The sequence below is a fragment of the Leopardus geoffroyi genome, chromosome D1, assembly GCF_018350155.1.
Source record: "Leopardus geoffroyi isolate Oge1 chromosome D1, O.geoffroyi_Oge1_pat1.0, whole genome shotgun sequence".
Taxonomy (NCBI): Eukaryota; Metazoa; Chordata; class Mammalia; order Carnivora; family Felidae; genus Leopardus; species Leopardus geoffroyi.
In genome coordinates, this window is record NC_059329.1 from 75,621,049 (window position 1) to 75,645,342 (window position 24,294).

Genomic DNA, 24,294 nt, shown 5'->3' on the forward strand with positions numbered 1-24,294 from the left:
TGTGCTGACAGCTCAAAGCCCGGAGCCTGCTTTGGATTCTGTGTCTCCCTCTCTCTGTGCTCCTCCTCTACTCATGTTCTGTCTCTCTCTCAAAGATAAATAAACATTAAAAAAATTTTTTTAAGTGTGTAATGTTCATATGGGCTTTTTATAAGACTCCACTGAAGAAGGGAAAGTAGAAAAATTATGTGTTTTCAATTATGTTTTCACCAAACTTATGTCTAATTATCTCTGATGGTTTTTAAAAATTTTTTAACTTATTTATTTTGAGAGAGAGAGAGAGAGTGAGAGAGAGAGAGCAAGTAGGGGAGGGGCAGAGAAAGAAGGAGAGAGAGAATCCCAAGCAGGCTCTGTGCTGTCAGCACTGAGTCTGATGTGGGGCTCAAACTCACGAACCATGAGATCATGACCTGAGCCGAAACCAAGAATCGGACTCTTAACCAACTGAGCCACCCAGGTGCCCCATCTGTGATGCTTTTAATCAGTACTCTGCAAACCCATCCTTCACCACAATATGGCAGCAATGGTGAGATTCCTAACCCTGAGTCTTGCAGGATATCCAAGTGCTTTGTGAATTGTCAACCAAAGACAGTCTTGTTTCCAGTCTTATGGTAGTTACCAGCGGCCAAATCTGTGAATGGTGTCGTGGGAGGAGCTCTGCCTTCATCAGACTGTTGTGGTGGCCAGGACATGCCCTTTCCTGGCTGTACTAGATGACAGTGACATGGTGGGTAATGTGTTCCCTGCTGTTGCCTTTGTAACCCATCAAATCCCTCCATTCTTCCTTCTGTCCCTCTTTCCGTCCGTCCATCCGTCCAGCCAGCCAGCCAGCAAACACTTCTTGGCATAGCTGGCACTAAACTGCCAGAGAATATGGAGGTAATGATCATAGATCCTGCCCTTAGAGACCTTAAAATGGAAAATAGGAGTCAAGACGTTTAAGTACATGGATGAAAGGTCAAGGAAAATTTTGGTGAGGGCAAGAGTGGGCTTTGAACCGACTGCTCTTTGAGAAATACACAGGATCCCAGTGTGTGAAAACTGTCTATCCTCACCATAGGCGTGAAGGCCCTGAGGCTGGAAACAGGTGGGTCTGTGTGAGGAATCACCAGCATTTGCGTTGGGCTGAAAGGAGTGTGCATTTAGGGGCACCTAGGTAAACAGCAGTTCCTAGAAGTCAAGTTAAGGATTGGGACTTGCCTCCGTAGGCATCAGACAATGCTTTCACAGCAGGTGTGGCTAAGGGAAGGCTTTCTGGCCCTCACCTGAACCTGAATGCATGCTGAGAGATTTTGAGAAGTCTTCTACCTGTTAAAGAGTAGGTATTAGCTGAGAGATGGGGCCGTCTCACTGATGGGTGGTGGCTGATTCAGCAGGCATATGTAGCACGACCTACGTTTCCTTCTCCTTTCATGGCTTCTTTTCAAACCTCTCCTTACTTTTCGGTTTTTCTCACTTTTATTGACAGTTTTTCCCACCGTCTTCAGCCATTCCTGTAAGACCTGTTCTCCAGCCTCACCTCCCAGCCCTCCAGGAATTTGGGAATTTGGAGAAGGGAGTTCAGCCTCCATGACCTCTTCTATCTTTGGAATCTGTTCCTTGGCTATAAATAAGGCCGTTGCTTAGTGCCACCATCGATGGTATTTGCAGCTGTCCCCTGGGAGATGGGCTTAGATGAATAACCCATTTTCAAGAGGACCTGGCCATTAGGTGACAGCTATTTATGGTTCCTATTGACCAGGGCCAAACCTGAACTGCCAGTGACATTAAAATTTCATTTGCAGTGAAGCTGCCTTTCCCTATTGGGCTGTCTCTTTCCATTTATTTGAAATATGTAACCACATTGGTCTAAGTCCTTAAAAAAAGATGAGCAACAAAGTCTTGGGGGACTCCTGTGTTCTGGCTTCTGGGATTTTCCAAAGGCTAAGTGGCTTACCCAGAGTCACCAGGTCAGTTGGTAAGTCACAGAGCCAGAATTCAAACCGACTCCTGCCTGGAATCAAAGCCTAGATAATTTCCACGAAACCATGCGTGTCTGATTTCTGAACCGGGCATGTCACTACCGAGGGTTTTATTTATTTTGTCCTCTGATGTGTCACTCACTCGGAGCTCAGTAGTTGATCACACGTGCAATTGTTAAAAGCTCGTTCATGCCGAATTTGCCTCAGTAGTCACAGTACACCATCTCTCCAGAGTTTCTTTCCCACCCCCTTCTGGGAAAATAAACAAGGCCCTAAAATGTCAGGCAACATCCCTTCGGGCTTTCTAATCCGATGTACTTGGTAGATGGTTGAATTCTCTAGTACGCTTCTCATTGGAAAAGATTCTCTTCCTGAATTCTGTTTCTCCATCAAAGGGATATCCCATGGTGCGTGATCCTTATTTCTTAGTGGCCTTGACGTTGAAGCTCTTTCACCTGTGCTGTCATCAGATTCCTTCTCAAGTACCCGCCCCTTCTTTAGCTTGAACTGTGGAATAGAGTCAGGCCCAGGGCCAGGGGAGAGAATGTCTTGATCTCTACATTAGTGACAGTTGTTAGAAGGATGAAGGTGCAGTGGTTTGGGAAAGCGGAAGGCCTGGGTTGAATGTCAACCGTGCTTCTTGTTCGTTGCCAGACCTTAGGCAACTAACGTCTCCGACTCGGTTCTTTATAAAGTGAAGATTCCCCTCTGGAGAGAGGGTAGGGAATTGGCTTTTGATACTCTCATATGGTCTGTGTGTGCCACTGGAAGCTAATACTTTGAGATGAGAAAGAACAATGCTCAGGCCCTCCTTGGTAGCACATACTTAGTAACCGTGCTGCCCTGTTCACCACGTGATATAGATTATCTAAATATTAAGAAGTAACAGGTGTGGATGAAATGCTCCCCCTTCCTCTTTCCAGAGATAATTACCCAGATTATCTATATGTAGAGCATGATCTGATCATTCTCAACCCTGCCTATGCATCAGAGTTCTCTAGAAAACTTTGAAAAGAAAAAAACCAAAAAGGCCGATGTGTGGGTCATTCAGACGTACTGAATCACTCTTCAAAAGTGGGGCCTAGACATCTGTGTTTTTTAAAACTCCCCAGGGGGGCGCCTGGGTGGCTCAGTTGGTTAAGCGTCTGACTTCAGCTCGGGTCACTATCTCTCAGTCCATGGGTTCGAGCCCTGCATCGGGCTCTGGGCTGATGGCTCAGAGCCTGGAGCCTGCTTCTGATTCTGTGTCTCCCTCTCTCTCTGCCCCTCCCCCATTCATGCTCTGTCTCTGTCTCAAAAATAAATAAATGTTAAAAAAAATAAAAAAATAAAACTCCCCAGGGACTCTTGACCAGCAGCTAGAATTGAGACTACTCGTATAACCAGCAAATGGGGCAAGTGTGATGTGTGGATTATGGATAAAGCCCCTTGGGTTTTTTTTTTCTTTTTCTTTTTTCCTGCCACAGGACTAAGGCTCTCACAGCCCGTGGCCTTTTCTGCTTATTTATACAGAGGCCTGTGATCACCATAATTTGCAAAGATAGTCTCAAATGAGGAATTTGAATATCCCTGCCTGTAATACTAATCAAAAACTCCCAACTTGGATTCTGATCAGGACCCTGCAAAGGGAGGGTGAGAACAGTTGGCCTTCCCTCTCCACTCCCGGGGAGCTGTGCACAACCAAAGATGCCTACACAAAGGTGCCTTCCTAAGCTGGTTCCCTGCTCTGTTGAAAGCTGTGGTTTTCTTTTGTGGGGTGCTTCAAGGGCCCCTTTCTAGGACCCGCGATGAACCCCAGTGTTCAATCTCTCCAAGGAGATACTCAATTTTCTTGCCCCAACAGCGTGGTCTACAGACCAATCCTAACCTGTCATGGTCCCTGGCTCCACCACTGGAACCATCAGCGATGCCCTCTCTCTCCCTCAAGATTCTCAGGGCAGAAAGCAGATTTCAGACCATGGCAGGAATGCTCATCTCAAGACCCCTCATGACCCCAGTGAAGCACCAGGTTTGAGCAGGTGGGTAAGAGGATGTGCTTAGAGTACAGAGTTCTCCAATGACACCCTCCTCTCAAAAAATCCTCTCTCACCACACTTCCCTCTCTTTTTATATCTGCCATCTGATGGAGCAGGAAACGACTTGGAACTGGCTTTTTGATATTCCCTTGAAATCCTACATTTTGCACATTTGTCTCACACTTAACTTGGTGCCTCTGTTGAAGCCCAGGCTTAGAAGCAGCTCAGTCTGTCGCGATGAGTTACCTGCATAGTGGCCAAAGGCTTAGGCTGGGGGTCAGACAGCATTGGTTTCGAGACCTTAAGCAAGTGTTTTAACCTCTGTGGATCTCTGATTTCTCAGAATTAAAATGGGACCAGTCATAGACACTAAGTTTGACATTGTAAGAGTTAAATGTGACAAGTGTGTATAAAGGGCTTTGTGCTTGACACCCAGGAAAGTGGTACCCATTATCCAACCCAGTTCAGCTAAAGCTCTAGCCATCATAGCTGCCTTCTTTCAAACTTCATTCACGAATAGACAGCCAGCTGGAGAGAGGGACTGCTTCACGGCTGCTCTGGGGAGAAACACTCTGGCTCAGCAGGTTGCTTGTCTAGAAGTCACCAGGGGAAGGTCTCATGGAGCACTGGTCACAAAAGCAGGGTCGCAAGAGCTAACTGAATTAAGCAAGTTATCAGGCAGTGGAAAATGCAGTTCGATTTGCATCTACGAAGCAGATGGCCAGGACAAGATGATGAAATTAGTTTTATTATGTTAGGGGAAATTAATTTGTCACTTTTTTTCTTTTGTTTGTTTGTTTGTTTTTTTTCCTTAAAAGATGTGATTTTTGTCTCTGGTAAAAGCGATTTGTCGAGAAAGTTTATCCTTTAATGGAAAACGAGGGAGGTAGTAGGACCTTGAAAACCCTTATATTCTAATTGTCTCTTAATAGTCAGTAAATTATGTAGAATGTGGCCAAGAGAACAGAAATGCTGCCACCTATTGCTGGCAAAAGCTGGCTTGTGTTTCCAAGCACATGGGGAATTTTAAAAATTATCCTTAAAAATCTTCAGACAGTGGGCCATTGATTCATTTTGGAGACATTTTTCCTCTGCTGAAGTTCTTGGAATCTGGTGTTTTCTAACTTACCTTATGAATTACAGTGTCTCCCATCACTTTTGATCTGGTTAACCTGGGGGAGCCTCAGGGATTTTGATTCCTTCTCTTAAAGGTGAGGAAGACTCAAATGGAAAATCTTGCGGAACAAATAGGCTCTTTTGAGATTGGGCTCAGGGTTGTTAACTGGGAGATTCCCGACAGTTGTTCTTTGGGCACAAATAGTTCTTTTCATGGCTCTTTTGAAAGGATCAAAGCAAAACTTGGAGTTTTGAATGGCTTCTCTTTTAAGTCCTTTTATCGTTGAGAGTTACTAATGAGCATTCCAGGAAACTCACCCACACTGGAAGAGCTTCTGGTACATGGTAACTAGCGTATAAACTCTATACGTATACCCATGTGTGGTGGTGGTGTGTGTGTGTGTGTGTGTGTGTGTGTATAAGTGAATGCTGCTTGTGAAGTTTTGTGGTCTCAAATCTAACTTCAGGCAAGGCATTCTACCCTTGAAATGGCCGAATCCACACACACTCATGGGGTATTTAAGAGTTCGGTTTTCAAACCTGGCTGCTCACTGTCATCAGTTGTGGAGCTTCATAGTTTGTCTTTTCAAGTAGACTTTTCATTTTACAATAGATTTAAATTTACAGGGAAGTTGTGAAGATAGTACAGAGAGCTTCCATTTACTCCACATCCAGTTTCCCCTCGTGTTAGCAACCCCTTTCACTATGGTATATTTGCCACGATGAATGAACCAATATTTTAAAATTATCGTGAGCTGAAGTCTATACTTTAGTCAGAGTTCCTTAGATTTTTTAAAAAATCTAATGACCTTTGTGTGTCCCCAGATCCCATCCAGGACGCCATGTTAGATTTAGTTGCCCTATCCGCTTAGGTCCCTTTTGGCTGTGACGGTTTCTCCAGCTTTCCTTGTTTGGATGACCTTGATGGTTTTGAGGATTACTGGTCAGGCGTTTTGTAGAATGGGCCCCTACCCCACCCCCAGCTGAGATTCGTCTTGTGCTTTTCTTATGATTGGACTGTGGGTTTTGGAGGGAAAAACCACAAAGGCAAAGTGCCATTTTCATCACATCCTATCAAGGGTACGTGCCATCAACATGACTTATTGATGGTGAGGTTAATCTCGACCGTCTGGCTGTGGTGGAGTTTGTCAGGTTTCACACCTGTAGAACTACTCTTGTCCCCCTCTGTGTACTGTTCTCTGTGCAGCCCACACTTGAAGAGTGGCAGTTCACACTCCACTTCCTTGAGAACAGAATATCTACGTAAATTATTTGGCATTCTTTTTGCACAGAGGATTTTTTTTTACTCTCCCCATTTATTTATTTATTCGGTCCCCTAGTTATATCAGAATAGACTCATGGATATTTGTTTCATACTTTGGGTTTTAACCCAGTACTGCTTCATTGCTCCAAACTGTTCCAGCTTCGGCCATCGGGAGCTCTTTCAGTTAGCTCCCGAGTTTCTGTGACATACCCCCATCAGTGTGTTTTGGTGTGGGCACACATCATTACTCTGGCACTATGATTGCTCCAGACCCATCTTGAATATTTCCTCATTCCAAGAATCGGTGGTTTCTCTGAGGATCCCTGGTTCCTTATATTGGAGAATGGTGCTAGAAACCAAGATATGGGTACTGAGTGTGCTTGTTGCTACTGGGGTGTCGCTGTTTTTAGACCTTTTCACTTGGCAGAGCAAGGAAATAAATGTGTGTATATTAATCCATGTATATATACATAACTACAAATATTATATTAAGATTGAAGTAAACGTTAGTTTGTAGTTATATAGTATATAGATCAGTATATAGTTTATGCTGATAAACTGTATTATCATTTAGTTTATAAACTTAGCTGATAATTTATATAGTATTTCCAACTCTGATCAATTACCACATGGATCATTCCTGCCTTCCCCCCCTTGCTTGCCTGTAACCCCGACTCCAACAGTGAGAAGCATCTGTGAGGTTTGTTAAACATGCATGTGCCAGGACCCACATCCTAAGGTTGAGTTAGATGCCCACCTGGAGCCTGGGCATCTGTATTTTAAAAAGCTCTCGATAGGTTGAAAAATCCCACTGTAGGCTCATAGTACCATGTACTCATCTTTATAACATTTGCCACAATTGTTCTCTGACATCTTCTTATATCTTTATTTGGTATCCTTATATGATTAATGTTTGTCACTCTCTGAAGACAGTAAGCTCCTTGTCTGTTATGCTCATCACTCTATATCCCCCAGTAAGGGTGCATGGTGCGTAAGCATTGTAAGTATTTGTTGGATCAGTGAATACAATTACACACGGCAGTAATGAGGGAAGGGAAAATAAATATTTATACACCCCTTCCTACATTCCCAGCACCTTTCTAGATGCTTTCTGCAATATTGTCCAGTTTGGGGATTTGAATTGGGTCTGGCTGACAACAGAATCCAAGCCCTTTATGTTACGGAAATCCTACCATAGGAAGCCCCTTGTTTCCTGCTTTGCATGTCACTGGAGCTGCCACTGGCCCTGATGGAGCTGTGTGGGTGGCCCAGGAGGAGGCCAGAGGGGGAGAAATGGCAGCACCCATTTAGAGTCTCACCAAGGCCCCATTAGGAAATTGACTCCAATTTGGTTTGGGGAGAGCGGTGTTTTCTCCTTCCTTTTCATGCTCACAATGAAGGTGACATTGATTTACAATTCAGTGGGTTGGAGCAGGGAAAGGAGGCTTCTATGGGTGGAAAAGATCAATTAAATGATTATCCCAGCTGCCACACACTAATGCCTTTCTTACTGAGTTTCAGAATCAGGAAGCAGAAGGCCACCACATTTAGCCTTTTACAGGAAATCTAATTGCCAACTTCGTGGTGCCAAGTTTTATTAGATTGGCAAGAGTCAGTCTTAGCGGCTGCCAGTATCAGGCACTCCAGAAAGCTTCCCCCTGGCCACCTGGGTTCTAAATGACCTTCTCTGCTTCCTTTGTGAGTGCTTTTGCTGAAGTTTTATGAATGTAACATTTTTACAGTTTGTATCTTTTTGTGATTTTTGTCTGGCTTCTAGAGGCGGGGACTGAAAGCCTGGCCAGTAGTCAGAATTATTTATTGGTTTCCTACTATGTGGTAGGCACTGAGCTAGTGGCTGGGGATTTTAGCGGTGAGCAGAACCATAGATTCCTGTTGTTTATACAGTCCTCCACCTAGAATGCTTTTCCCCTAGATCAGTGGGTCCCAAAGTGTAGTGTGTATGCGAATCACACAGAGGGTTTGTTCAAACCCAGACTGCTGGGGCCCACCCTCAGAGTTTTGGATTCGGGAGGTCTGGAGCTAGCCCTGAGAATCTGCATTTCAAACAGATTCCCATGCGATGCTGATACTGCTCTGGGAGAACCACTGTCCTTCATCTTTGCATGCTTGTCTTCTTCTTATCAGTTAGGTCCCTATGTAAATGTCCCCTCCTTAGAGAGGCTATTCTTGATTTCCTTACCATAGTATCTCTCCACCCTTGCCATTCATTCTCTATTGCGTTTTCTCCATGGTATTTATCATTCTCTGGTATGAGCTTGCTTGTTAGTTTATTGCCGTTTTGTCTCTCTCCCTCATCCCTCCTCCACAATAGAATAGAGGCACATGAGAGCGTGCCTTTTGACTCTGACTCCTCCAAGCCTAGACTAGTATCTGCTGCAGAGAACATGCTCAGTAAATACTTGAATGAATGAAACCCTCACAAGCGTGAGTGTTACGAAGGGGAGGCCTCGGATGCCATGGGAGTGGAACTGGTAGACCTCAGGGAGGGCAAAGACATCCCATCGCATCCTACAGGGAGCAATGGTGTGGCCGTGACGCCTATTTCAGATACTGTACCCCAGCGTATTGCTTGCCAGGTCATAGGCCACGTGGGATTTAATTGCTCCATAGCCTTTCCATGGTCCTTTCCACATTGAAAAAGGTCATCTCGAGAGCAGACCAGAATTCCCTCAGGCAGGCAGCCGACCCTTGGACAGACTGGTTCGGCAAACTGCCGGGTCCCAGATTACCAAGCTTGGCAGGATGCAAGGAAGGCCTGCCTGCAATGCGCCTCTTCTAATGACCTTCCTCCTGGTATCTACACCCATCCACTCGCCGAGATCTGGAACCCGCAGCCATGTGGGGGCCTAGGTAGCCCTTTCCAAACCCCTGCAAGGTTGAGTGTGAGAGGGCTCACACTCTCTTCCTTTTGCAGGCGTGAGACTTTTGGGGTGGGAACAGGTGGATTCCTCTCCTTCATCAGCCCCTCAGAGAAATGGAAGGGCCTGTCGTTCCTCTTGGAGAGAGAGTGTGTCAGGCAAAAGACGAGACGCTTGTAGGCAGCACACACAGACAGAGGTTGTCAAAACCGCACTTCAGGAGATGCAGGCACGTCAGGCTTCTGCTCTTGTGTGGCCCCAGCAGCCACCACCTGGCTGACGCGAGGTTTGCGCGGCCCCCACGGCCTCAAGCTTCCTCGCTCGGCCTTTGCTAAGCGGGGAGCGAGCCCCCAGGTTTGTTCGCCTGGGACAGCCAAAGGAACTGCGATTTATTTCCCTTGAGTGTGTCATGAAAATGTCAGCACAGAGAGTCGGGTTATTTTGGAGGGCGAAGAGAATTTGGCCGGGGAGGTGGAGGGGGCCGCATCACAGCGCTCTGCAGCCAGGGCTGAGGGCCAGAGGGCCGCCCAGCGGGCTGGGGTAACATAAGCTGCCGCTATTCAGGAGGTGGCCCGTGTAAGAAAATCTGACCACAGCGGGAGCGTGACTTCAGCTAAAATTAACCTTCGAGGCTTCACACGCCTCCACAGTGCTTTGAACTAGACACCCCGAGAGGGTGCAGGCCGGTGGCTGCCCGCACCGCGCGGCTGTGGGGGACGAGCCATGCCTATAAGCATCAACTTGTGGGTTCCCGCCCGGGGCCAGAGTCGGGATTCCTGCGACCATTACAAAGTGGTAAGCAACGCTCAGGGACGCCGGCAGGGTCTCTGGGGAGGGATGATGAAGTTTGTTTGAATCAGGCTCCAGTGTAGACATGGTTCCAGGTGGTTTTCTATGCCGGCTGGGACCCCAAGGGCTCCACGGGGGGCCTTTCATCTGCCTAACACTTTGCTGGGCTGGCCGCCACCTCGTGAGGACCCAGCGGTGTATTTTTAGAGCAGGTAGAGAGGACTTGTCTGGAAGTTGTTGATGGCCTTAAAAAATACACTTGCGGAGGCCAACAGGTGTGGTGTGTTTTCTCAATTGTGGGCCTCAGCAGGTGCAAATAGGGAGAAAGATTGACCTCTGTTAAGGGTTTGAAGAGCTATAAGGGGGGGTGTTCTAGAGGGCTTTACCTTAGAAAGGATTTGTTCCGGGGCAAATTGAAGCAACTTCTCTTCCTGTGAAGCCCGGGAAGAAGCACGCTGCTGACCTCTCCCACCCCTGGCCGGGGTCACCCTCGTGGGATCTTTCAAGCGAGTTGGTAACTGCCTCCGTGACTTTCCACTTACTGTGGGGAATCCGTGTGGGAGCTTGCAACACAGGGCCAAAGGGGGAGACTTCTTTTTCTTTATGCCGCCTTAACCTTCAGCCCTGGGGCTAATGACGGTCCTGATGCTCCTGGTCCAGTGGCACTTTGGTGGCAGAATCAGAATGGTCACTTTGATGTGGTTTGCCTAGTTTGTAAAAAAAAAAACCAAACGAGATCGTTTATTCCCTCCAGCCCCCGTGCCAACGTCACAGGCATCATTCATGTTATAAGGCTTGGGAAGGACTCCTTTTCCAGGGTGGCGTGTGTACTTCTCTTATTTGCTTAATGATGGCTGCGTATAAGTGACTTTGGAATGGTTCACTGTAAACTGTTTAAGCCTCCAAAACATTTCCTTAGGTGAGCAGGTCTGGATTGCCCTTATCTTCAAGAATAGGAATGGTGTTGGTATGAATGATGTAGGAAAACTCACTGTAAGAAGCTATCTCTTGATGTCGTTTTGAGGGCATTTTTCCACGTGAACCGCTCTGCTGAGCTCTCTGAATTATTTTCATCCTCTTGTTACCTCACTCCTCTGGGGCATTGGCTTATAAAAGCTGGCAGGCTGCTGGGATGCCAGAGCTGGTGTGTCTTTTGTGCTTTGTATGTCTAACACTGCCCAGGCTAAGCACAATTAATGGGGGCGTCTTTAGATTTTTTTCTTATTTTTTAGCCCCTTATTCGTTGCCCTGTGAAAGAGATTCCTTTCGAGGTAGGACGTTAAAAATAGACATTTCAGTAGAGGAAGCTATGGTATGTGGTTCCGAGCTTTGATGAACACCTCTCACAGGCTGCATGGGATCTCTGTCTCCTGCTGAACCCGGATAGACGCTGACCTCCAATTTCTATTTTCTCCGGAAGAGAGGGCTCTCCAGTTTCGTCCTGGAACTTCCCCCCCCCCCCCCCATCCTGGACGTCCACTGACCTGGCCTGGGTTTTATGACTGCCATGTGACCCCAAAATGGCTGGACTGAGTTTGAGTACCTGGGCTGCAGTGCTGATGTTAAATCTTGTCCAGCTGAGCTCTCCCTTTCCCCATCTGTTAAATGGGGAGAATGTGTGTGGCTCTGATTAGATTGTGTTTATGAAAGAGCCTTATTAATCGTAAGCACTGCGGATGGGAGGCCGAGGCCGTGCTGTTGTTATTAAGTCTTTATTCTTCTTGAGCTGAATCAATCGGGGCTTTCTTCAGGACCCAATAGAATAAATACTATCTTTGTGCTCTGGGCCAGATTGTCTCCCGGGTAGGGGAGACGCCCCTTCTTTCCTGGGTGCCAGCTTGGTATCTGGTAGTCTTCCTAGTAAAAGCCTATTATAAAAATACAAAACATAAGAAACCTGAGATGCCCCAGGCCTGACATCTGGGCTTGGAGAAGGGCCCGGGGCACAACAGCCACTTCCACTGTGGCCAAGTCTCTTGGCCATGAAGTTCCTGAGAAGGGGAGGAGCAGGACAGCATTTCCTAGGGCGGGGAAACGCCAGCCCCTGCTGGGAACTGCTGGCCCACCAGAGATTTTAAAGCCTGTGCATCTTTCCCACAAATGGCACAGAAGTGTCTTGGCCAGCACTGTGCCCAGTGGGATGTAGCTCCCTGAACACTTGTGAGGATGTCGGACCTTCTAAGGTTCCCCTGGGCCCAGTGACTTTGAGTACCTGGGCCTTCTTTACATTTCACTGAGTACCTGTGTGTGTGCGCGTGCTCACAGGTGCTCACATTTTTTCTTCCTCTGATCCTTAGAAGTTTATGCTAGGTGCTGTTATTTTCTCCGTTTTATAGATGAAACTGAGCTTGAGTTTCAGTGATTTACCTGGGTTTGTATAAGAGGTAAAGCCAGGGTATTAAAAGATCAACTAAGGCACACTAAATATTGTTTCCAAATGTTTATCTTTGAGAGAGAGCACGCGTGCACACACGTGTGCGCGTGCAAAAGCAAGCGTGGGGGAGGGGCAGAGAGACAGAGGGAGCCAGAGGATCCGAAGCAGGCTCTGTGCTGACATCAGAGAGCCTGATGTGGGGCTCGAACCCACAAACCATGAGATCATGACCCGATCCAAAGTCAGATACTTAAACGACTGAGCCACCCAGGTTCCCCCATATTAAACATTTTAAGAGCTTGTTTGAACAAAAAATCAATTAGAATCAGACTGTGTCCAGTCTAGTGGATGGAAGGGGTCCCAGAGGAGAAGACTTTTATCGGCAAAAGGGAAGACTTTTATCGGCAAAATTGGGCAGATTACCTAGCTAGGGCTGAACAGGTGATTCTTGACTGACAGTTTAAGATGATTTTCTGGGGGAGGCAAAACTGTCATTAAGTCTCAAGTTCAGTGATGTGGGACTTAGTATAAGCAACTCCCCTTTGGGCCCATTTTCTTGTTTTCAGCAGAGGTCTGATCTGACTTCACACTTGTAACTACGCAAACATTTTCTCCTTGTCACAAAATAGATGTTCACGGAAGTTACCCTTGATGTGCCAACCATAAACCTGTTTGGCAGTGGGGAGAATAAGGAGATCTGGGCCCCTACCTAGGGTCTTGTACCTCCTAATTTTTCTAGGTAGAACTAAAGAAGGACCCTACCACCTTGCCTTAAGTCACACCTTCTCCTGCTGGAAAGGGGGACTGTCCATACCCCACGCTTGGGACCGTCTCTGAGGGCTTCTCCCTGATAAATCAGGCTGCTCTATAATCTTTTCTGAGAAATCTGACCCAGGGTTAATCCTTTAACTAGCATCCACTACTCAGGCTTCCTGGGCAAGGGAGCATCCTTAAACAACAAGCATGCGCAAGGGTTTGCCTTGGGTGTTGTGAATTTTAATAAGCAATCTACAGGTTATATAGCCACTCACCTGCAGTGGTCTGGGATTGGCCCTAAGAAACCAAAACCACAAACCTTTTTACCATTTAAAAAAAAAAAAAAAAAAAAATCACTCCTAAGCCTGCCAGAGTGATTACATTTCCGAATCTCTGGCCTTTAAACCATTGATGATCCCATTTAGAGATGTAAATGTTAGCTGGGAACAGTGATTCTCACCAGGCCATCCCTGGAAAGCGGCGAGCCTGGGACCTAACAAGCCTGATGGAAAGAAATGAGTCAGGGGAGTTGGGAGCACCCTGGTCGGGGTGAGACAAGGTCAGGCCCCGTGCCTGGGAAGGTCCCCCGTGCAGGGAGACCACTGTAAGTAGGGCCAGTTGAGACACCTTCAGGGGCGGGGGGGGGGGGTCGGTGTGGGGGGCCAGGAGGGGCCAGGAAGCTGTGCACCATAAGATTAGAGAGACCTTCACCAAAACCCAGGAGGCCTGTGTGGGAGGAGGGTTGACGCAAGCCGAGAGAGGGTTTCAGCCAGTATTCCTGGAACAAGTGCCCCCATGACAAATTCCCCATTGGGTGCTGCAAAGGGACACCATGAACTAACTCCCCGTCTACCCACTTGGCCCTGTGGGTAGACCCCCACACTCTCTTAGCCGGAAGTAACCTAACCTGGGTTCAGGCTCACTCTATCCCGTCCCGTCCCTTCGCTCGCCGGGAGGCAGGCCTTGGCACCTCTAGGCCTTCCTCGGAAGGAGTCCGCTTACCCTAGAAAGCACTGGTAGGAGTCTAGATTTTATTGAAGATTTCAGAGGGGAGCATTTATAGTGTACAACTTTATTTAATGCCTCACGATCTTGTCTCCAGGGTTTCTCCCTCCTCCCATCCCACAACCTCTCCGCTTCCCAGTCTCTGGAGTTCCAAACCTCCCCTCCCTCTTCTGAATTCACTTTTTCTCATGCAAAGCATTTAATCTCCGTCTCCACTCCCCTACATTTGCATCCCCTGGCTCCTTCTTCTGCATAACAAAGAAACCTCCTTGGGGAAGGTGGGGGTGGGAATAAGTGACATAATTTTTTCCCATTTCACCTTTTGTATCCTAGTGGCATTTAACAATCAGTTTTCCAAGGAAAAAAATCCTGATGAATAGCACTTGTTTTCCGTGGTAACTCCTTCTATCAAGGCTGACTTTACCAAAATGACCGCTCTGCACAGGGTTGGGAAGAGATGTGCTCCGTTTCCTTCACACAGATCTAAGAGCTGTAAATAACCCGAAGAGCCTAAACAATAGTAAAATGTCATAAAGTAGGAAACAAGGAGTTTTGAGTAGTACCACGTTTATGAAATTTAATTGTTTTATATAGTTTTTCAAAAATTATACTGTATGTAAATTAAACTGTTTATACAGTTCTAGAAAGGCCAAATGAACCTGTAGTGACATAAAGCAGATCCGTGTTAGCTTTGCAACCTTAGTAGAGCTGAGGGATAGACTCCAAAGTGTTGCAAGGTATCCTGAGAAACTTAACAGAAACCCATGGGGGAGGGGAAGAAAAAAAAAAGAGGTTAGAGTGGGAGAGAGCCAAAGCATAAGAGACTCTTAAAAACTGAGAACAAACTGAGGGTTGATGGGGGGTGGGAGGGAGGGGAGGGGAGGGTGGGTGATGGGTATTGAGGAGGGCGCCTTTTGGGATGAGCACTGGGTGTTGTATGGAAACCAATCTGACAATAAATTTCATATATTGAAAACAAAAAAATAAAGTGTTGCAAGGAAGTTCCTGGGGCTGGGAGAAACTTTATCTTGATTGTAGGGATGATTTCATGGGTCAGAACTCATCGAATTGTACACTATCAGTATATTCAGGTTGTGGTATGTCAATTAAATCTCAATAAGATTGGAAAAGGAATTTTAATGAGACAATTTTAAATATTTTTCAGACTGTTCAGTTTTTATTTTTTTAATTTTTTTTTTATTTTAGAGAGTGAGAACATGAGCAGGGGAGAGGGGCAGAGGGAGAAAGAGAATCTCAAGCAGGCTCCATGCTGAGTGTGGAGCCCAACGCGGGGCTTGCTCCCACAACCCGGGTATCATGACCTGAGCCTGAAATCAAGAGTCAAACGCTCCATCGACTGAGCCCCCAACAGGTCCCTGCAGACTGTTCACTTTTCTAAGTTAAGCTTGAGGATCCACAAGAACGACATTTTTGCTTCATGTATTTATTTTTTTTAAGTTATGGCCTTATTTTTAGGAAAATGCAGTGCCATATATAAATATATGGGGTTGGGGATAACATAAAAATAATTCCATTTCAATGGGCTTTTTTTCCTCTGTAAATTCAGGGGTGTCTCAGATCATCACAGGTTCTTTTCTCACTGGTTCTGTAATCGTAATTGTGGTTGAAGTGGCCTTTGGGGATTCAGAATCCCTCCAGAAAAACACTGGAGAGGGACCAGGAATATCTAATCGCGGAGATCATGTTAATCCCTTCAGAGAATATTTTGAATAATTTTAGATCAATTTGGTAATGCAAAGTTGGACAAGCAAAAAACTGCCCAAAGATGAAAACCCAGTCTTTGAATTAAAGAATAAAATTTTAGACACTTTATTTAAAACCAGTTCACCCATTTCCGCCCCCCCCCCCCCCCCCCCCCCCCCGGCAACCACCAATCTGTTCTTTTTATCTGTGAGCTTGTTTTTTAAGATTCCACATACAGGAGAGATGATCCGGTGTTTGTCCTTCTCTGTCTGACTTCTTTTACTTCCCATAAATGACCTCGGGGTGCATCTGTGTTGAAACAAATGACAAGATTTCATTCCTTGTTGTTGCTGAATAATACTCCTATAGGTGTATCACGATTGCTTTATCCATTTATCTGTGGTGGCTCGTTTCCATACCTTTGTTACTGTAAATAATGCTGCAGTGCACATGGGGTGAATGTATCATTTCAAGTCAGTGTGTTTTGTCCGGGTAGATGCCCAGAAGTGGAGTTGCTGGATCATCTGGTATTTTTAGTCTTAATTTTTGGAGGAACCTCCACACTGCTTTCTTTAGTGGCTGCAGCATGTGACATAGCCACCAGCAGTGAAGGAGAGCTTCCTTTTTTTCCGCTTCCTCGCCAATAGTTACTTATGCTTTGGAAAAAGCTCTTCTGACAGGTGTGAGGTGATCTCTCCTTGAAGTTTTGATTTGCTTTCCCCTGATGGTTACTGATAAGCATCTTTGCAACCACCTGTTGGCCACCTGTAGGTCGTTCTCGGAAAAGTACCTGTTGAGATCTTTCTGGTTTTTTAGTCACATTCAGTTTTTTGTGATTGGATTTTAGGAGGTCTTAATAGATCTTGGATATTAGCCCCTTATGGGCTATATGATTTGTAAATAACTATCTTCTCCCCTTCAGTAGGTTGCCTTCCTTTGTTGATGATTCTCTTTGTTGTGCAGGAGCCTTTTAGTTTCATGTAGCCCAGCTTGTTTGTTGTTAATTATTGAGGTGTAAGTCACATACACTATTAGTTTCAGATGTACAACATAGGAATTCAGTATTTGTATACACTGCAAGATGATCACCACAGTAAGGCTAGTTACCCGACACCATACAAAGTTAATACCGTACTATTCATTGTGTTCCTCATGCTGTACGTGAGCTCATGACTTATTTAAGAGGACATTTGTATTTGATTCTCCTTCAACTGTTTGCCCCCTTTTCCCTCACCTCTGGCAACCACCAACCCGTTCTCTGTATCTGTGAGTCTGCATTTGTTTGTTTTGTCTTTGCTTTTGGTGTCCAATTCAATGAATCGTTGCCAAGACCTATGGCAAGGAGCTTACCTCCTCTTCCTCCCGCCCCCCAGAACTTTTATGGTTTCAGGTCTTACATTCAAGTCTTTAATCCATTTTGAGGCACTTTTTGTGTATAGCATGACAGTGGTCCAGTTTCATTCTTTCTGCCTGTGGCTGTCAAATGTCTGTTTTTATGCCAATAAAAACTGTTTGGATTACTCTAGCATTGTAATATAGTTTGAAATCCGACCATGTGAGGCCTTCAGTTTTGTTCTTAAGATTGCTTTGGCTATTCAGGGTCTTGTGTGGTTCCATACATGCTTTAGGATTGTTCTATTTCTGTGGAAAATGTCACGGGAATTTTAATAGCAATTGCATTGAATGTGTATATTGATTTGGGTAGTATGAACATTTTAACAATGTTTTTCCAATCCATGAACATGGACTATCTTTCCATGTGTGTCTTTTTCAATGTTATTAATGGTTTATAGCTTTCAGTACACCTGGCTTTTCACCTTGGTGGTTAAATTTATTCCTAAGTATTTTATTCTTTTTGATGGTATTTTTCTAATTTCTTTCTGAGAAATTCGAGCCATTATAAATAATGACTGTTTTTAACAACCAGCTCACAAAGGTTCATAAAACTTATCAACTCTCCTGACCCAGTATGAGCCCACTCTAGTAGATCATTGTATGTTTTGTGTGTGTTTGTATCTTGTTACATAGCTTTAAATGCCCGCTGTCAAGAGGGTCCTGCTACTATGCTCCTGGAAATCGTCTCAGCAAAATGTTACCTACCAGTTCCTGTTCTAGGCCTTGTGCACTGACTGGTCTGAAAGATAGGTGAAACACCATCCTGATTGCATTGACTTTCTAATCTAGGCAATGAAAAGGAACAGATTTACTCACCCATTCTATCTATCCATCTGTCTACTCCTCTCCCCATTTAATCATTCACCTATCTTTTCTCGTACCCACCCATCCATATGTCCACCCATCTGAACATTAACCAGTCTGTTCCTTCATTTTGCTTCCATTAACCCATCCATTTACCCTCCAGGAAGTCAGCGCATGCTTGTTGATGAAGCCCCTGCAGTGAGTCCGGCATGGCGCCAATGTTTCAAAGATGTTACAGCACTTGTGCTCTATTCCGGGGAAGCTCCTGACTGGAGAAAGGTGAATAGGTATAACAGCCATGATAAAAAGCACGTGCAAAGTGCTTTTGGATCCAAGAAGAAGGAACCAGTAACTCTGATGAGCGTGAGCAAGTAGGCTGGGAAGGGCTTTAGAGGGCTTGACCCTTGGCCCGGGTTTTAGGAGACCGAGTAGACATTTGCCAGGCAGTGGGGTAGTGATGGCACCGCTGGCAGAGAATACCGTGTGGGCAAGGGCGTAGGGTTTGGGGAGCCAGCACACAAGATGTTTGAAGCGTGAGGACCCCAGGATCTCAGAAAAAGGGAGAGAAGCCTGGAGTCGGGTTTGGTGTCTAGGAAAAGGGGCCATCCTGCTGAGTGGAGGGGATGAGGGAGGACATGCCAGACCAGAAACCGCCCCCGTTCCAGCGGCGACTGAAGGTTAGCATGGCACGGAGCCTGTGCTGTGAGTGGTGGGCCAGAGGGTTGGTAGTCGGGGACCTGGAGACGAGGCAGGAAAGGAAACGGACATATGAAGGTACCACCTGTGTGCCAGATGCTGTGCTAAGCGTCTTGGAAACATTTCTGTTCTCATGATGGACACTGTAGTCCTCATGATAGATAACAGATGGATAGCCCATTTTCCAGAAGTGGAAGCTGAGGCCCAGAGAGAGGTCGTTTGCCCGTGGTGAAAAGACCCTGGTGTGCTCTGTGTCCAAACACACGTGGGGTTCTTGAGCTGTGATGTCCAGTCCCTGTCGATTCAACAATCCTGCGAAGAGGAAACCGACTTGAGAGGTCAAGCAGCCTGTCAGAGGTCACGTGGGACTCCAAGGTCTTGGTTGGGCCTGGTGGGGCCCAAAGTCCTGGGGGTGCTGTGCCTGTCTAGCTGAGCTGAGGCCTTTGGGCTGGATGGAGTGGCCAAGAAGCACAATTGCTGGTCACCCCTCTACCTGTGGTCTGCAGATGAGGGGACTGTGGCTTTTTGGAAGCCAGATGGAGGCTAATACATAAAAGGCACATTGATGAGCAGACTGGAGAGCGCCCGAATACTAGCTCAGGTGGTTGTCAGCCCCTCAGGTGTGGCTGCCCTGCCAGGCATCCCTGAAAAGCTCTTGAGTTTTGAGATGGTTGCTGTCAAGAGAGTGTTTGCAGCGGCTGCCTCAGCTTCTGGGAAGGGCCTAATTTCCATCACAGCCACGGAGGAAGCCCTGGGAAGGAGGGCATGTGTATTCAGTAACTAATGAACCTAGGAAGGGAGAAAAAATACTCCAGACATTTCGAGTGGGCTAGGACATCTGGCTCTCTCGGAGCCACCAGACCTCGTGGTTGAATGTTGTTCCAATCCTGTGCCTAAGGTTGGAGGGGGTGGGGAGGAAGTCCTGCAGAGGGGGCCCTGATTTTGTTCTCAAGCAACCAGTAAGCATTCCAGTCTTGATCCTTGGGTGGCCTTATTTGGCTTTTAGGCAGGCCCAAGGGAGACTTGGATCCACATTTTGCTGTTCTGAGAGGTGGTGGCTGTGGGGCGAGGCTTTCTGGGTCAAGTGGAGGATCCCCTTTTATTAGCTGTGTGACCCTGGGCACATGTATTAACCTTTTAGAGCTTCTGTTTTCCAGTGTGTAATATGGAGGTGATCATTCATTTATACAACAGGTATTTAGTGAGCACCTAATACACGCTGGGCATTCTACCAGATGTTTTTGCAGAAAATGCAATGAGTAAAACAGCTAAGAATTCCTGTCTTCTGGGAGCTGGCACTCCTGTGGGGAGAGCCTATAGATGAGAGCACAGGTATAAGACACGTGATGCACAGTAGGCCCCCCCACAGAAGCGCACACCCCTCGCAGCAGGTGGTCGTGATCAAGTGAGGAAAAGAAGGGAGAGTCCCACCTCTCCTGTGAGGTACGGTACGGTGCGGTGCACCCCATGTTCCAGGATGACAGCAGCAAGAGAGGGGATCCCAGGCATTACTCCATGGTGTGGGATAAGCAGGAACCTATGTACTCATCCTGGAGAGTTCACCAGCCTGGTGTATTTATTTTTTTTAAAGACCGTTTCAAAACCTCTGAAGCTGCTGTGCACACCCACCTGTGGCTTGTCATTGCTCCTGACAGACCATGCCATCATTGTACGGCTGTGGGGTTATTTCCAGGCATGGCCCCTAGATCCGCACAGGGTCCTAGGCCAGCCTTGCCCTACTTCAGACTGGAAGAGCTGGGGCACCTGACTCCTGAGCATTTCCCGATTCAGGGGCAGCCCGACCATGGTAACTCGTGTTATATTGGCATTTCAGTTTTTACTATAGTGACGCTGCTGTGAATCATGTCGGCCTTGAGCTTTGGTGACATGGGAAAGTGTCCGTTCCACTCTTAGATCTGTTGGTCCTGAGTGACAAGCGGCCAGCTCTGTTCCCAGGGGCAGGAGAGGGTGACACTGTGGCTATTATGCAATAATAGCCCTTGTTGCTTTTCCCACACTACCATGACAGTTGACCTTCTGTGGATGGTGATTCCTTGGGTGGGCCTCTCAGTAGCAGTGGAAAGTTTCCGAGAGCCAGTCACTGCCTTTAAACCCTGCATACATTTCATGTGATCTTGGGAGAGTCCTTTCAGCTCTGAGCCTCAACTTTCTCATCTGTAGAATGGGGCAAATAGTATCTTCCTCACAAGTGAGCGGGGCACTAAAGGAGTCCATTGTTTGCAGGGTGTTCATCTTGTAGGTCATCATCTTCATGGTAATTAGAATCCTAGCTAACATACCTACTATGTGCCAGGCATTGTTAGGTGATCTCCACTCAGTCTCCGAATAAACTGAATAGGTGGTTGACTCATTTTACAAATGAGGACACTTAGGCTTGGATAGTTTAAGTAACTTGCCCAAGATAAGTCTGCCGGGAAGTGGTCGAGGCATGGTCGGAACTAAAGTGGTCTGACTCTAGAAGGCGTTCTTTTACTCCATTCATCGCAGGCATCTGGCCGATGGGCGTTGCTGTCCTACACAAGACCACAGCAAGAGCAAAACCTGGCACAGGTCGTGCTCAGACTGTTGCCGTCAAGGCGTGCATGTGGCTCGAAGTGGTTTATGTTGATTTGATATTCGGAGGTCAAGGAGGAGGAAGGATGGTGCCAGAATGTGGAGCAAGATGGAAACCCAGAGCAATGAAATCCGGCAGTGGGGTCCTCCCTCCCAATGCTTCTATCTTCTGGCTCCAGAGAAAGAGGTCTATTCCTTGGTATATATAAGTGCATGTTAGAAAATGTAGGTTGAGAGTGGACAGTACTATTTTGCATGTGCCCAGGTAAGGGATCTAGAACCCAGTCAATGTCTCACTCAGTGCTCTTGGAGCCCAGCTTTCTCGCACTCTTCTCTGACTGGAGACTGACCAAAAGTCTTCCCTATTGAACCTTGGGGCAGCCCAAAGGTGTGCCACAGAATCCTTCTGCTTTCGTATCTTCGTTGCTGGAGAAGTCTCTTCAAAGTTCCTGCTTGAATGTTAACTTTGTACCCAATTTGAAAGGACTATGGGATCTTTTAAGGAGGGCTCAGCAGGCCCTAAGGGCATCTGTGTGTGCATCGAAACGCTGTTACCTATGCTAATGTCTGTGGGCCATCAAGAAAGAAGTAAAATTAGGTTAATTTAAGAAGCAGGGATCATGATAATCCATTTGGGAAAGATTTCTAAATAGGTATGGCTCTCAGAAGGATCAACTCTGAGCAATCTAGAATGATTTATTCCCCCTAACTTAGTCAAGGGTTTATTGACTTGAATATCAGTAACCCCCACTTACTTAATACTGTGTGCCAGACATTGTGTTAACCACTTACATACATGCTCTTCTTTAGTCCATAAAGCAACCCTGTGTATCACTGCCACACAAGTGAGGGACGCAGATGCTCAGCAGGGCCGTGACTCACCAAGGCCACCCAGCTGGTAAGACGCAGAGCCAGACCTCCGCCCTGGTCCATGCCAGCTCCTGAGACTGCCCTTGTGTAGACACCCTGCCCTCGTGATGGCTGTGGTTGATGGAAAAACCACAAACGACCTGAGTAATGCATCAGATGGCCGAGATGAAGATGGAAGGAGAGTCCTTGCCCTTCAGGGTGGGCATGTTGTGAGCACTGGGGACACAGAACAGAACTGGATTCTTCTCTTGAGAAACCAGGGGGGCGGGGCCACTGGTCCAGCCCGGCCTCTCCTGTGCCGTGTCATCTTGAACAAAGAGATTGACTTCTCTGTGTGCCACCTCTTTCTCCAGTGTGTAGGGATACCATTTCACCTGAGTGTTTATTTTGAGGCAGTGGTTTTATTTATTTATTTTAAATTTTTACCTCTTTAGAGAGCATGTGAGCCTGAGCCGGGGAGGGGCAGAGAGAGAGGGAGAGAGAGAATCCCAAGCAGGCTCCGTGCTCTCAGCACTGTCCCATGAACCATGAGATCATGACCTGAGCCGAAATCCAAAATCGGGTGCTTAACCGACTCAGCCACCCAGGCACCCCTCGAGGCAGTGGTTTTAAACAAGGCAGAGGTCTATATTGAGAGAAGGGGTGTGGGGGAAAAAGTCAGCAGCTACTCCGACGCCCCTCACCCATCCCATGCAGTTAAAGGTCCTGTGGACACATGGCTGCATGTGTGGGGTAGGTGCCATGCTCCTTGCTAGATGCTGGAGATGCAGCAGTCAATGTGTTTCCAGCTTTGCCCTTGATAACAGATGGTACATTTTGATTTTCTTGAAACTGTTAGTCATTGAATAGTTATTCTTTGTGGTATTCAGGCACTAGGTGAGCGCTCTAGATGTTGTTGCAATATCGTTCTTCTACTTCAGAACCATCAGAACTAAGCCATTTAATCACATGCTGCCTAGTCATGGAAATACTGGGTTGAGGACGTGGCCAAAGTCTGGAGCCAGACCTCCACTGAACTGTAGCCAAACAGCAGCATTTCCTTTGCACCTGCTTGACTGGAAACCACCTCTGATGCTACATGACTGGTTGACTTTAATCTCCGCCTTGGCACTTCCTTCTGAAAGCTTGGTTCTATTGTCTCTCTCCTGGAATGGCTGTCCTCCTGCCCACTGCCTTCTGGATCCATCAGGCTGTCCGGCATATTGGTCTGGGGATTTCTAGCTGAGTTGTAAATGGCCCCAACTTTTGGTGCAGTTCCTCAGTGGAATTGTTCGTGGGTTTCGCGGAGTGCTACCCCCGCCCCTTCACTGAGAGCTAATTGCCGTATAAATTTAGCAACATTATCCCCACTGATGGAACGCAGTGCAATTATTATCAGTTTTCTTGTTACAACTAATAATCAGGTTTTTTACTTCAATTGATCTGTCAAAATTTTCCTGCTTTGATTTCTGCCTCTGTGATACGGAATGATGTGGATACGGAATGATTGCTTATAAGCAAACAAATGACGCACTCCTTGAAATTCTGTCAGGGGTAATAAGTGAGTCAAAACGAATTCGCTCTTCAGCTGTCATTGCCTGCTTTCCCCCTTTTATCTCTTCCAGCTTCTGACAGCAGCTTCTCTCCCTCGCTGAGTGCTTCTGGAGTACTGATTCTCCTGTTAGGAGGGGGTGGGGGAAAAGGCAGCTGGTGAGATGAAGGACCGAGTGAGAAAGGGCTCCTCACGTACTAGTGCAGAGTTATTCTGGAGCTTTGTTCTAGAATGATCTGACTTGGAGGGAGGTGGAGGTGGGAATGGTGGTTGCGCTCTTTCCTACCATGAGGTCCTTTTTTCTCCATTGCCACTGGAAGCTTGGAGAACGAGGATCACTCAGGGTAGCAGCATCCGCAGCCCCCAAGTCTTTACAGCCGTGGAGCTCTCCATCCGAGTTGCTCTGGAACAGCTGATTCTGGGACGCTGAGGCTTGGACAGGAAGCTCTGCGTGCTCTAGCCCTGGCTTAAAATCTTTGAAACACGCATCGCTGCCATTTCTGTGAGTTGCCAAAGCTGATGGAGTCCGATGACTAGGGATGTTGTGAGTTCATTTTCCAA

The 24,294-nt window shown here is 46.7% G+C and overlaps 1 protein-coding gene across 29 annotated transcripts in view; it reads left to right on the forward strand.

Moving 5' to 3' along the window:
* Positions 1–24,294, forward strand: part of NAV2 (neuron navigator 2) — a 740,939-nt gene that overhangs the window by 441,756 nt on the left and 274,889 nt on the right. Inside the window, exon 1 of one of the 29 annotated variants that reach the window (XM_045484761.1) lies at positions 9,821–10,030. The exons of 27 other annotated variants lie outside the window; for them this stretch is intronic. In XM_045484761.1, the coding sequence (XP_045340717.1) occupies positions 9,959–10,030 (72 nt within the window). In that variant the 5' untranslated portion in view covers positions 9,821–9,958. Of the gene's footprint in view, positions 1–9,820; positions 10,031–10,211; positions 10,539–24,294 lie in introns of those variants that run through there. One more of the 29 variants, XM_045484771.1, reaches the window with a different exon arrangement.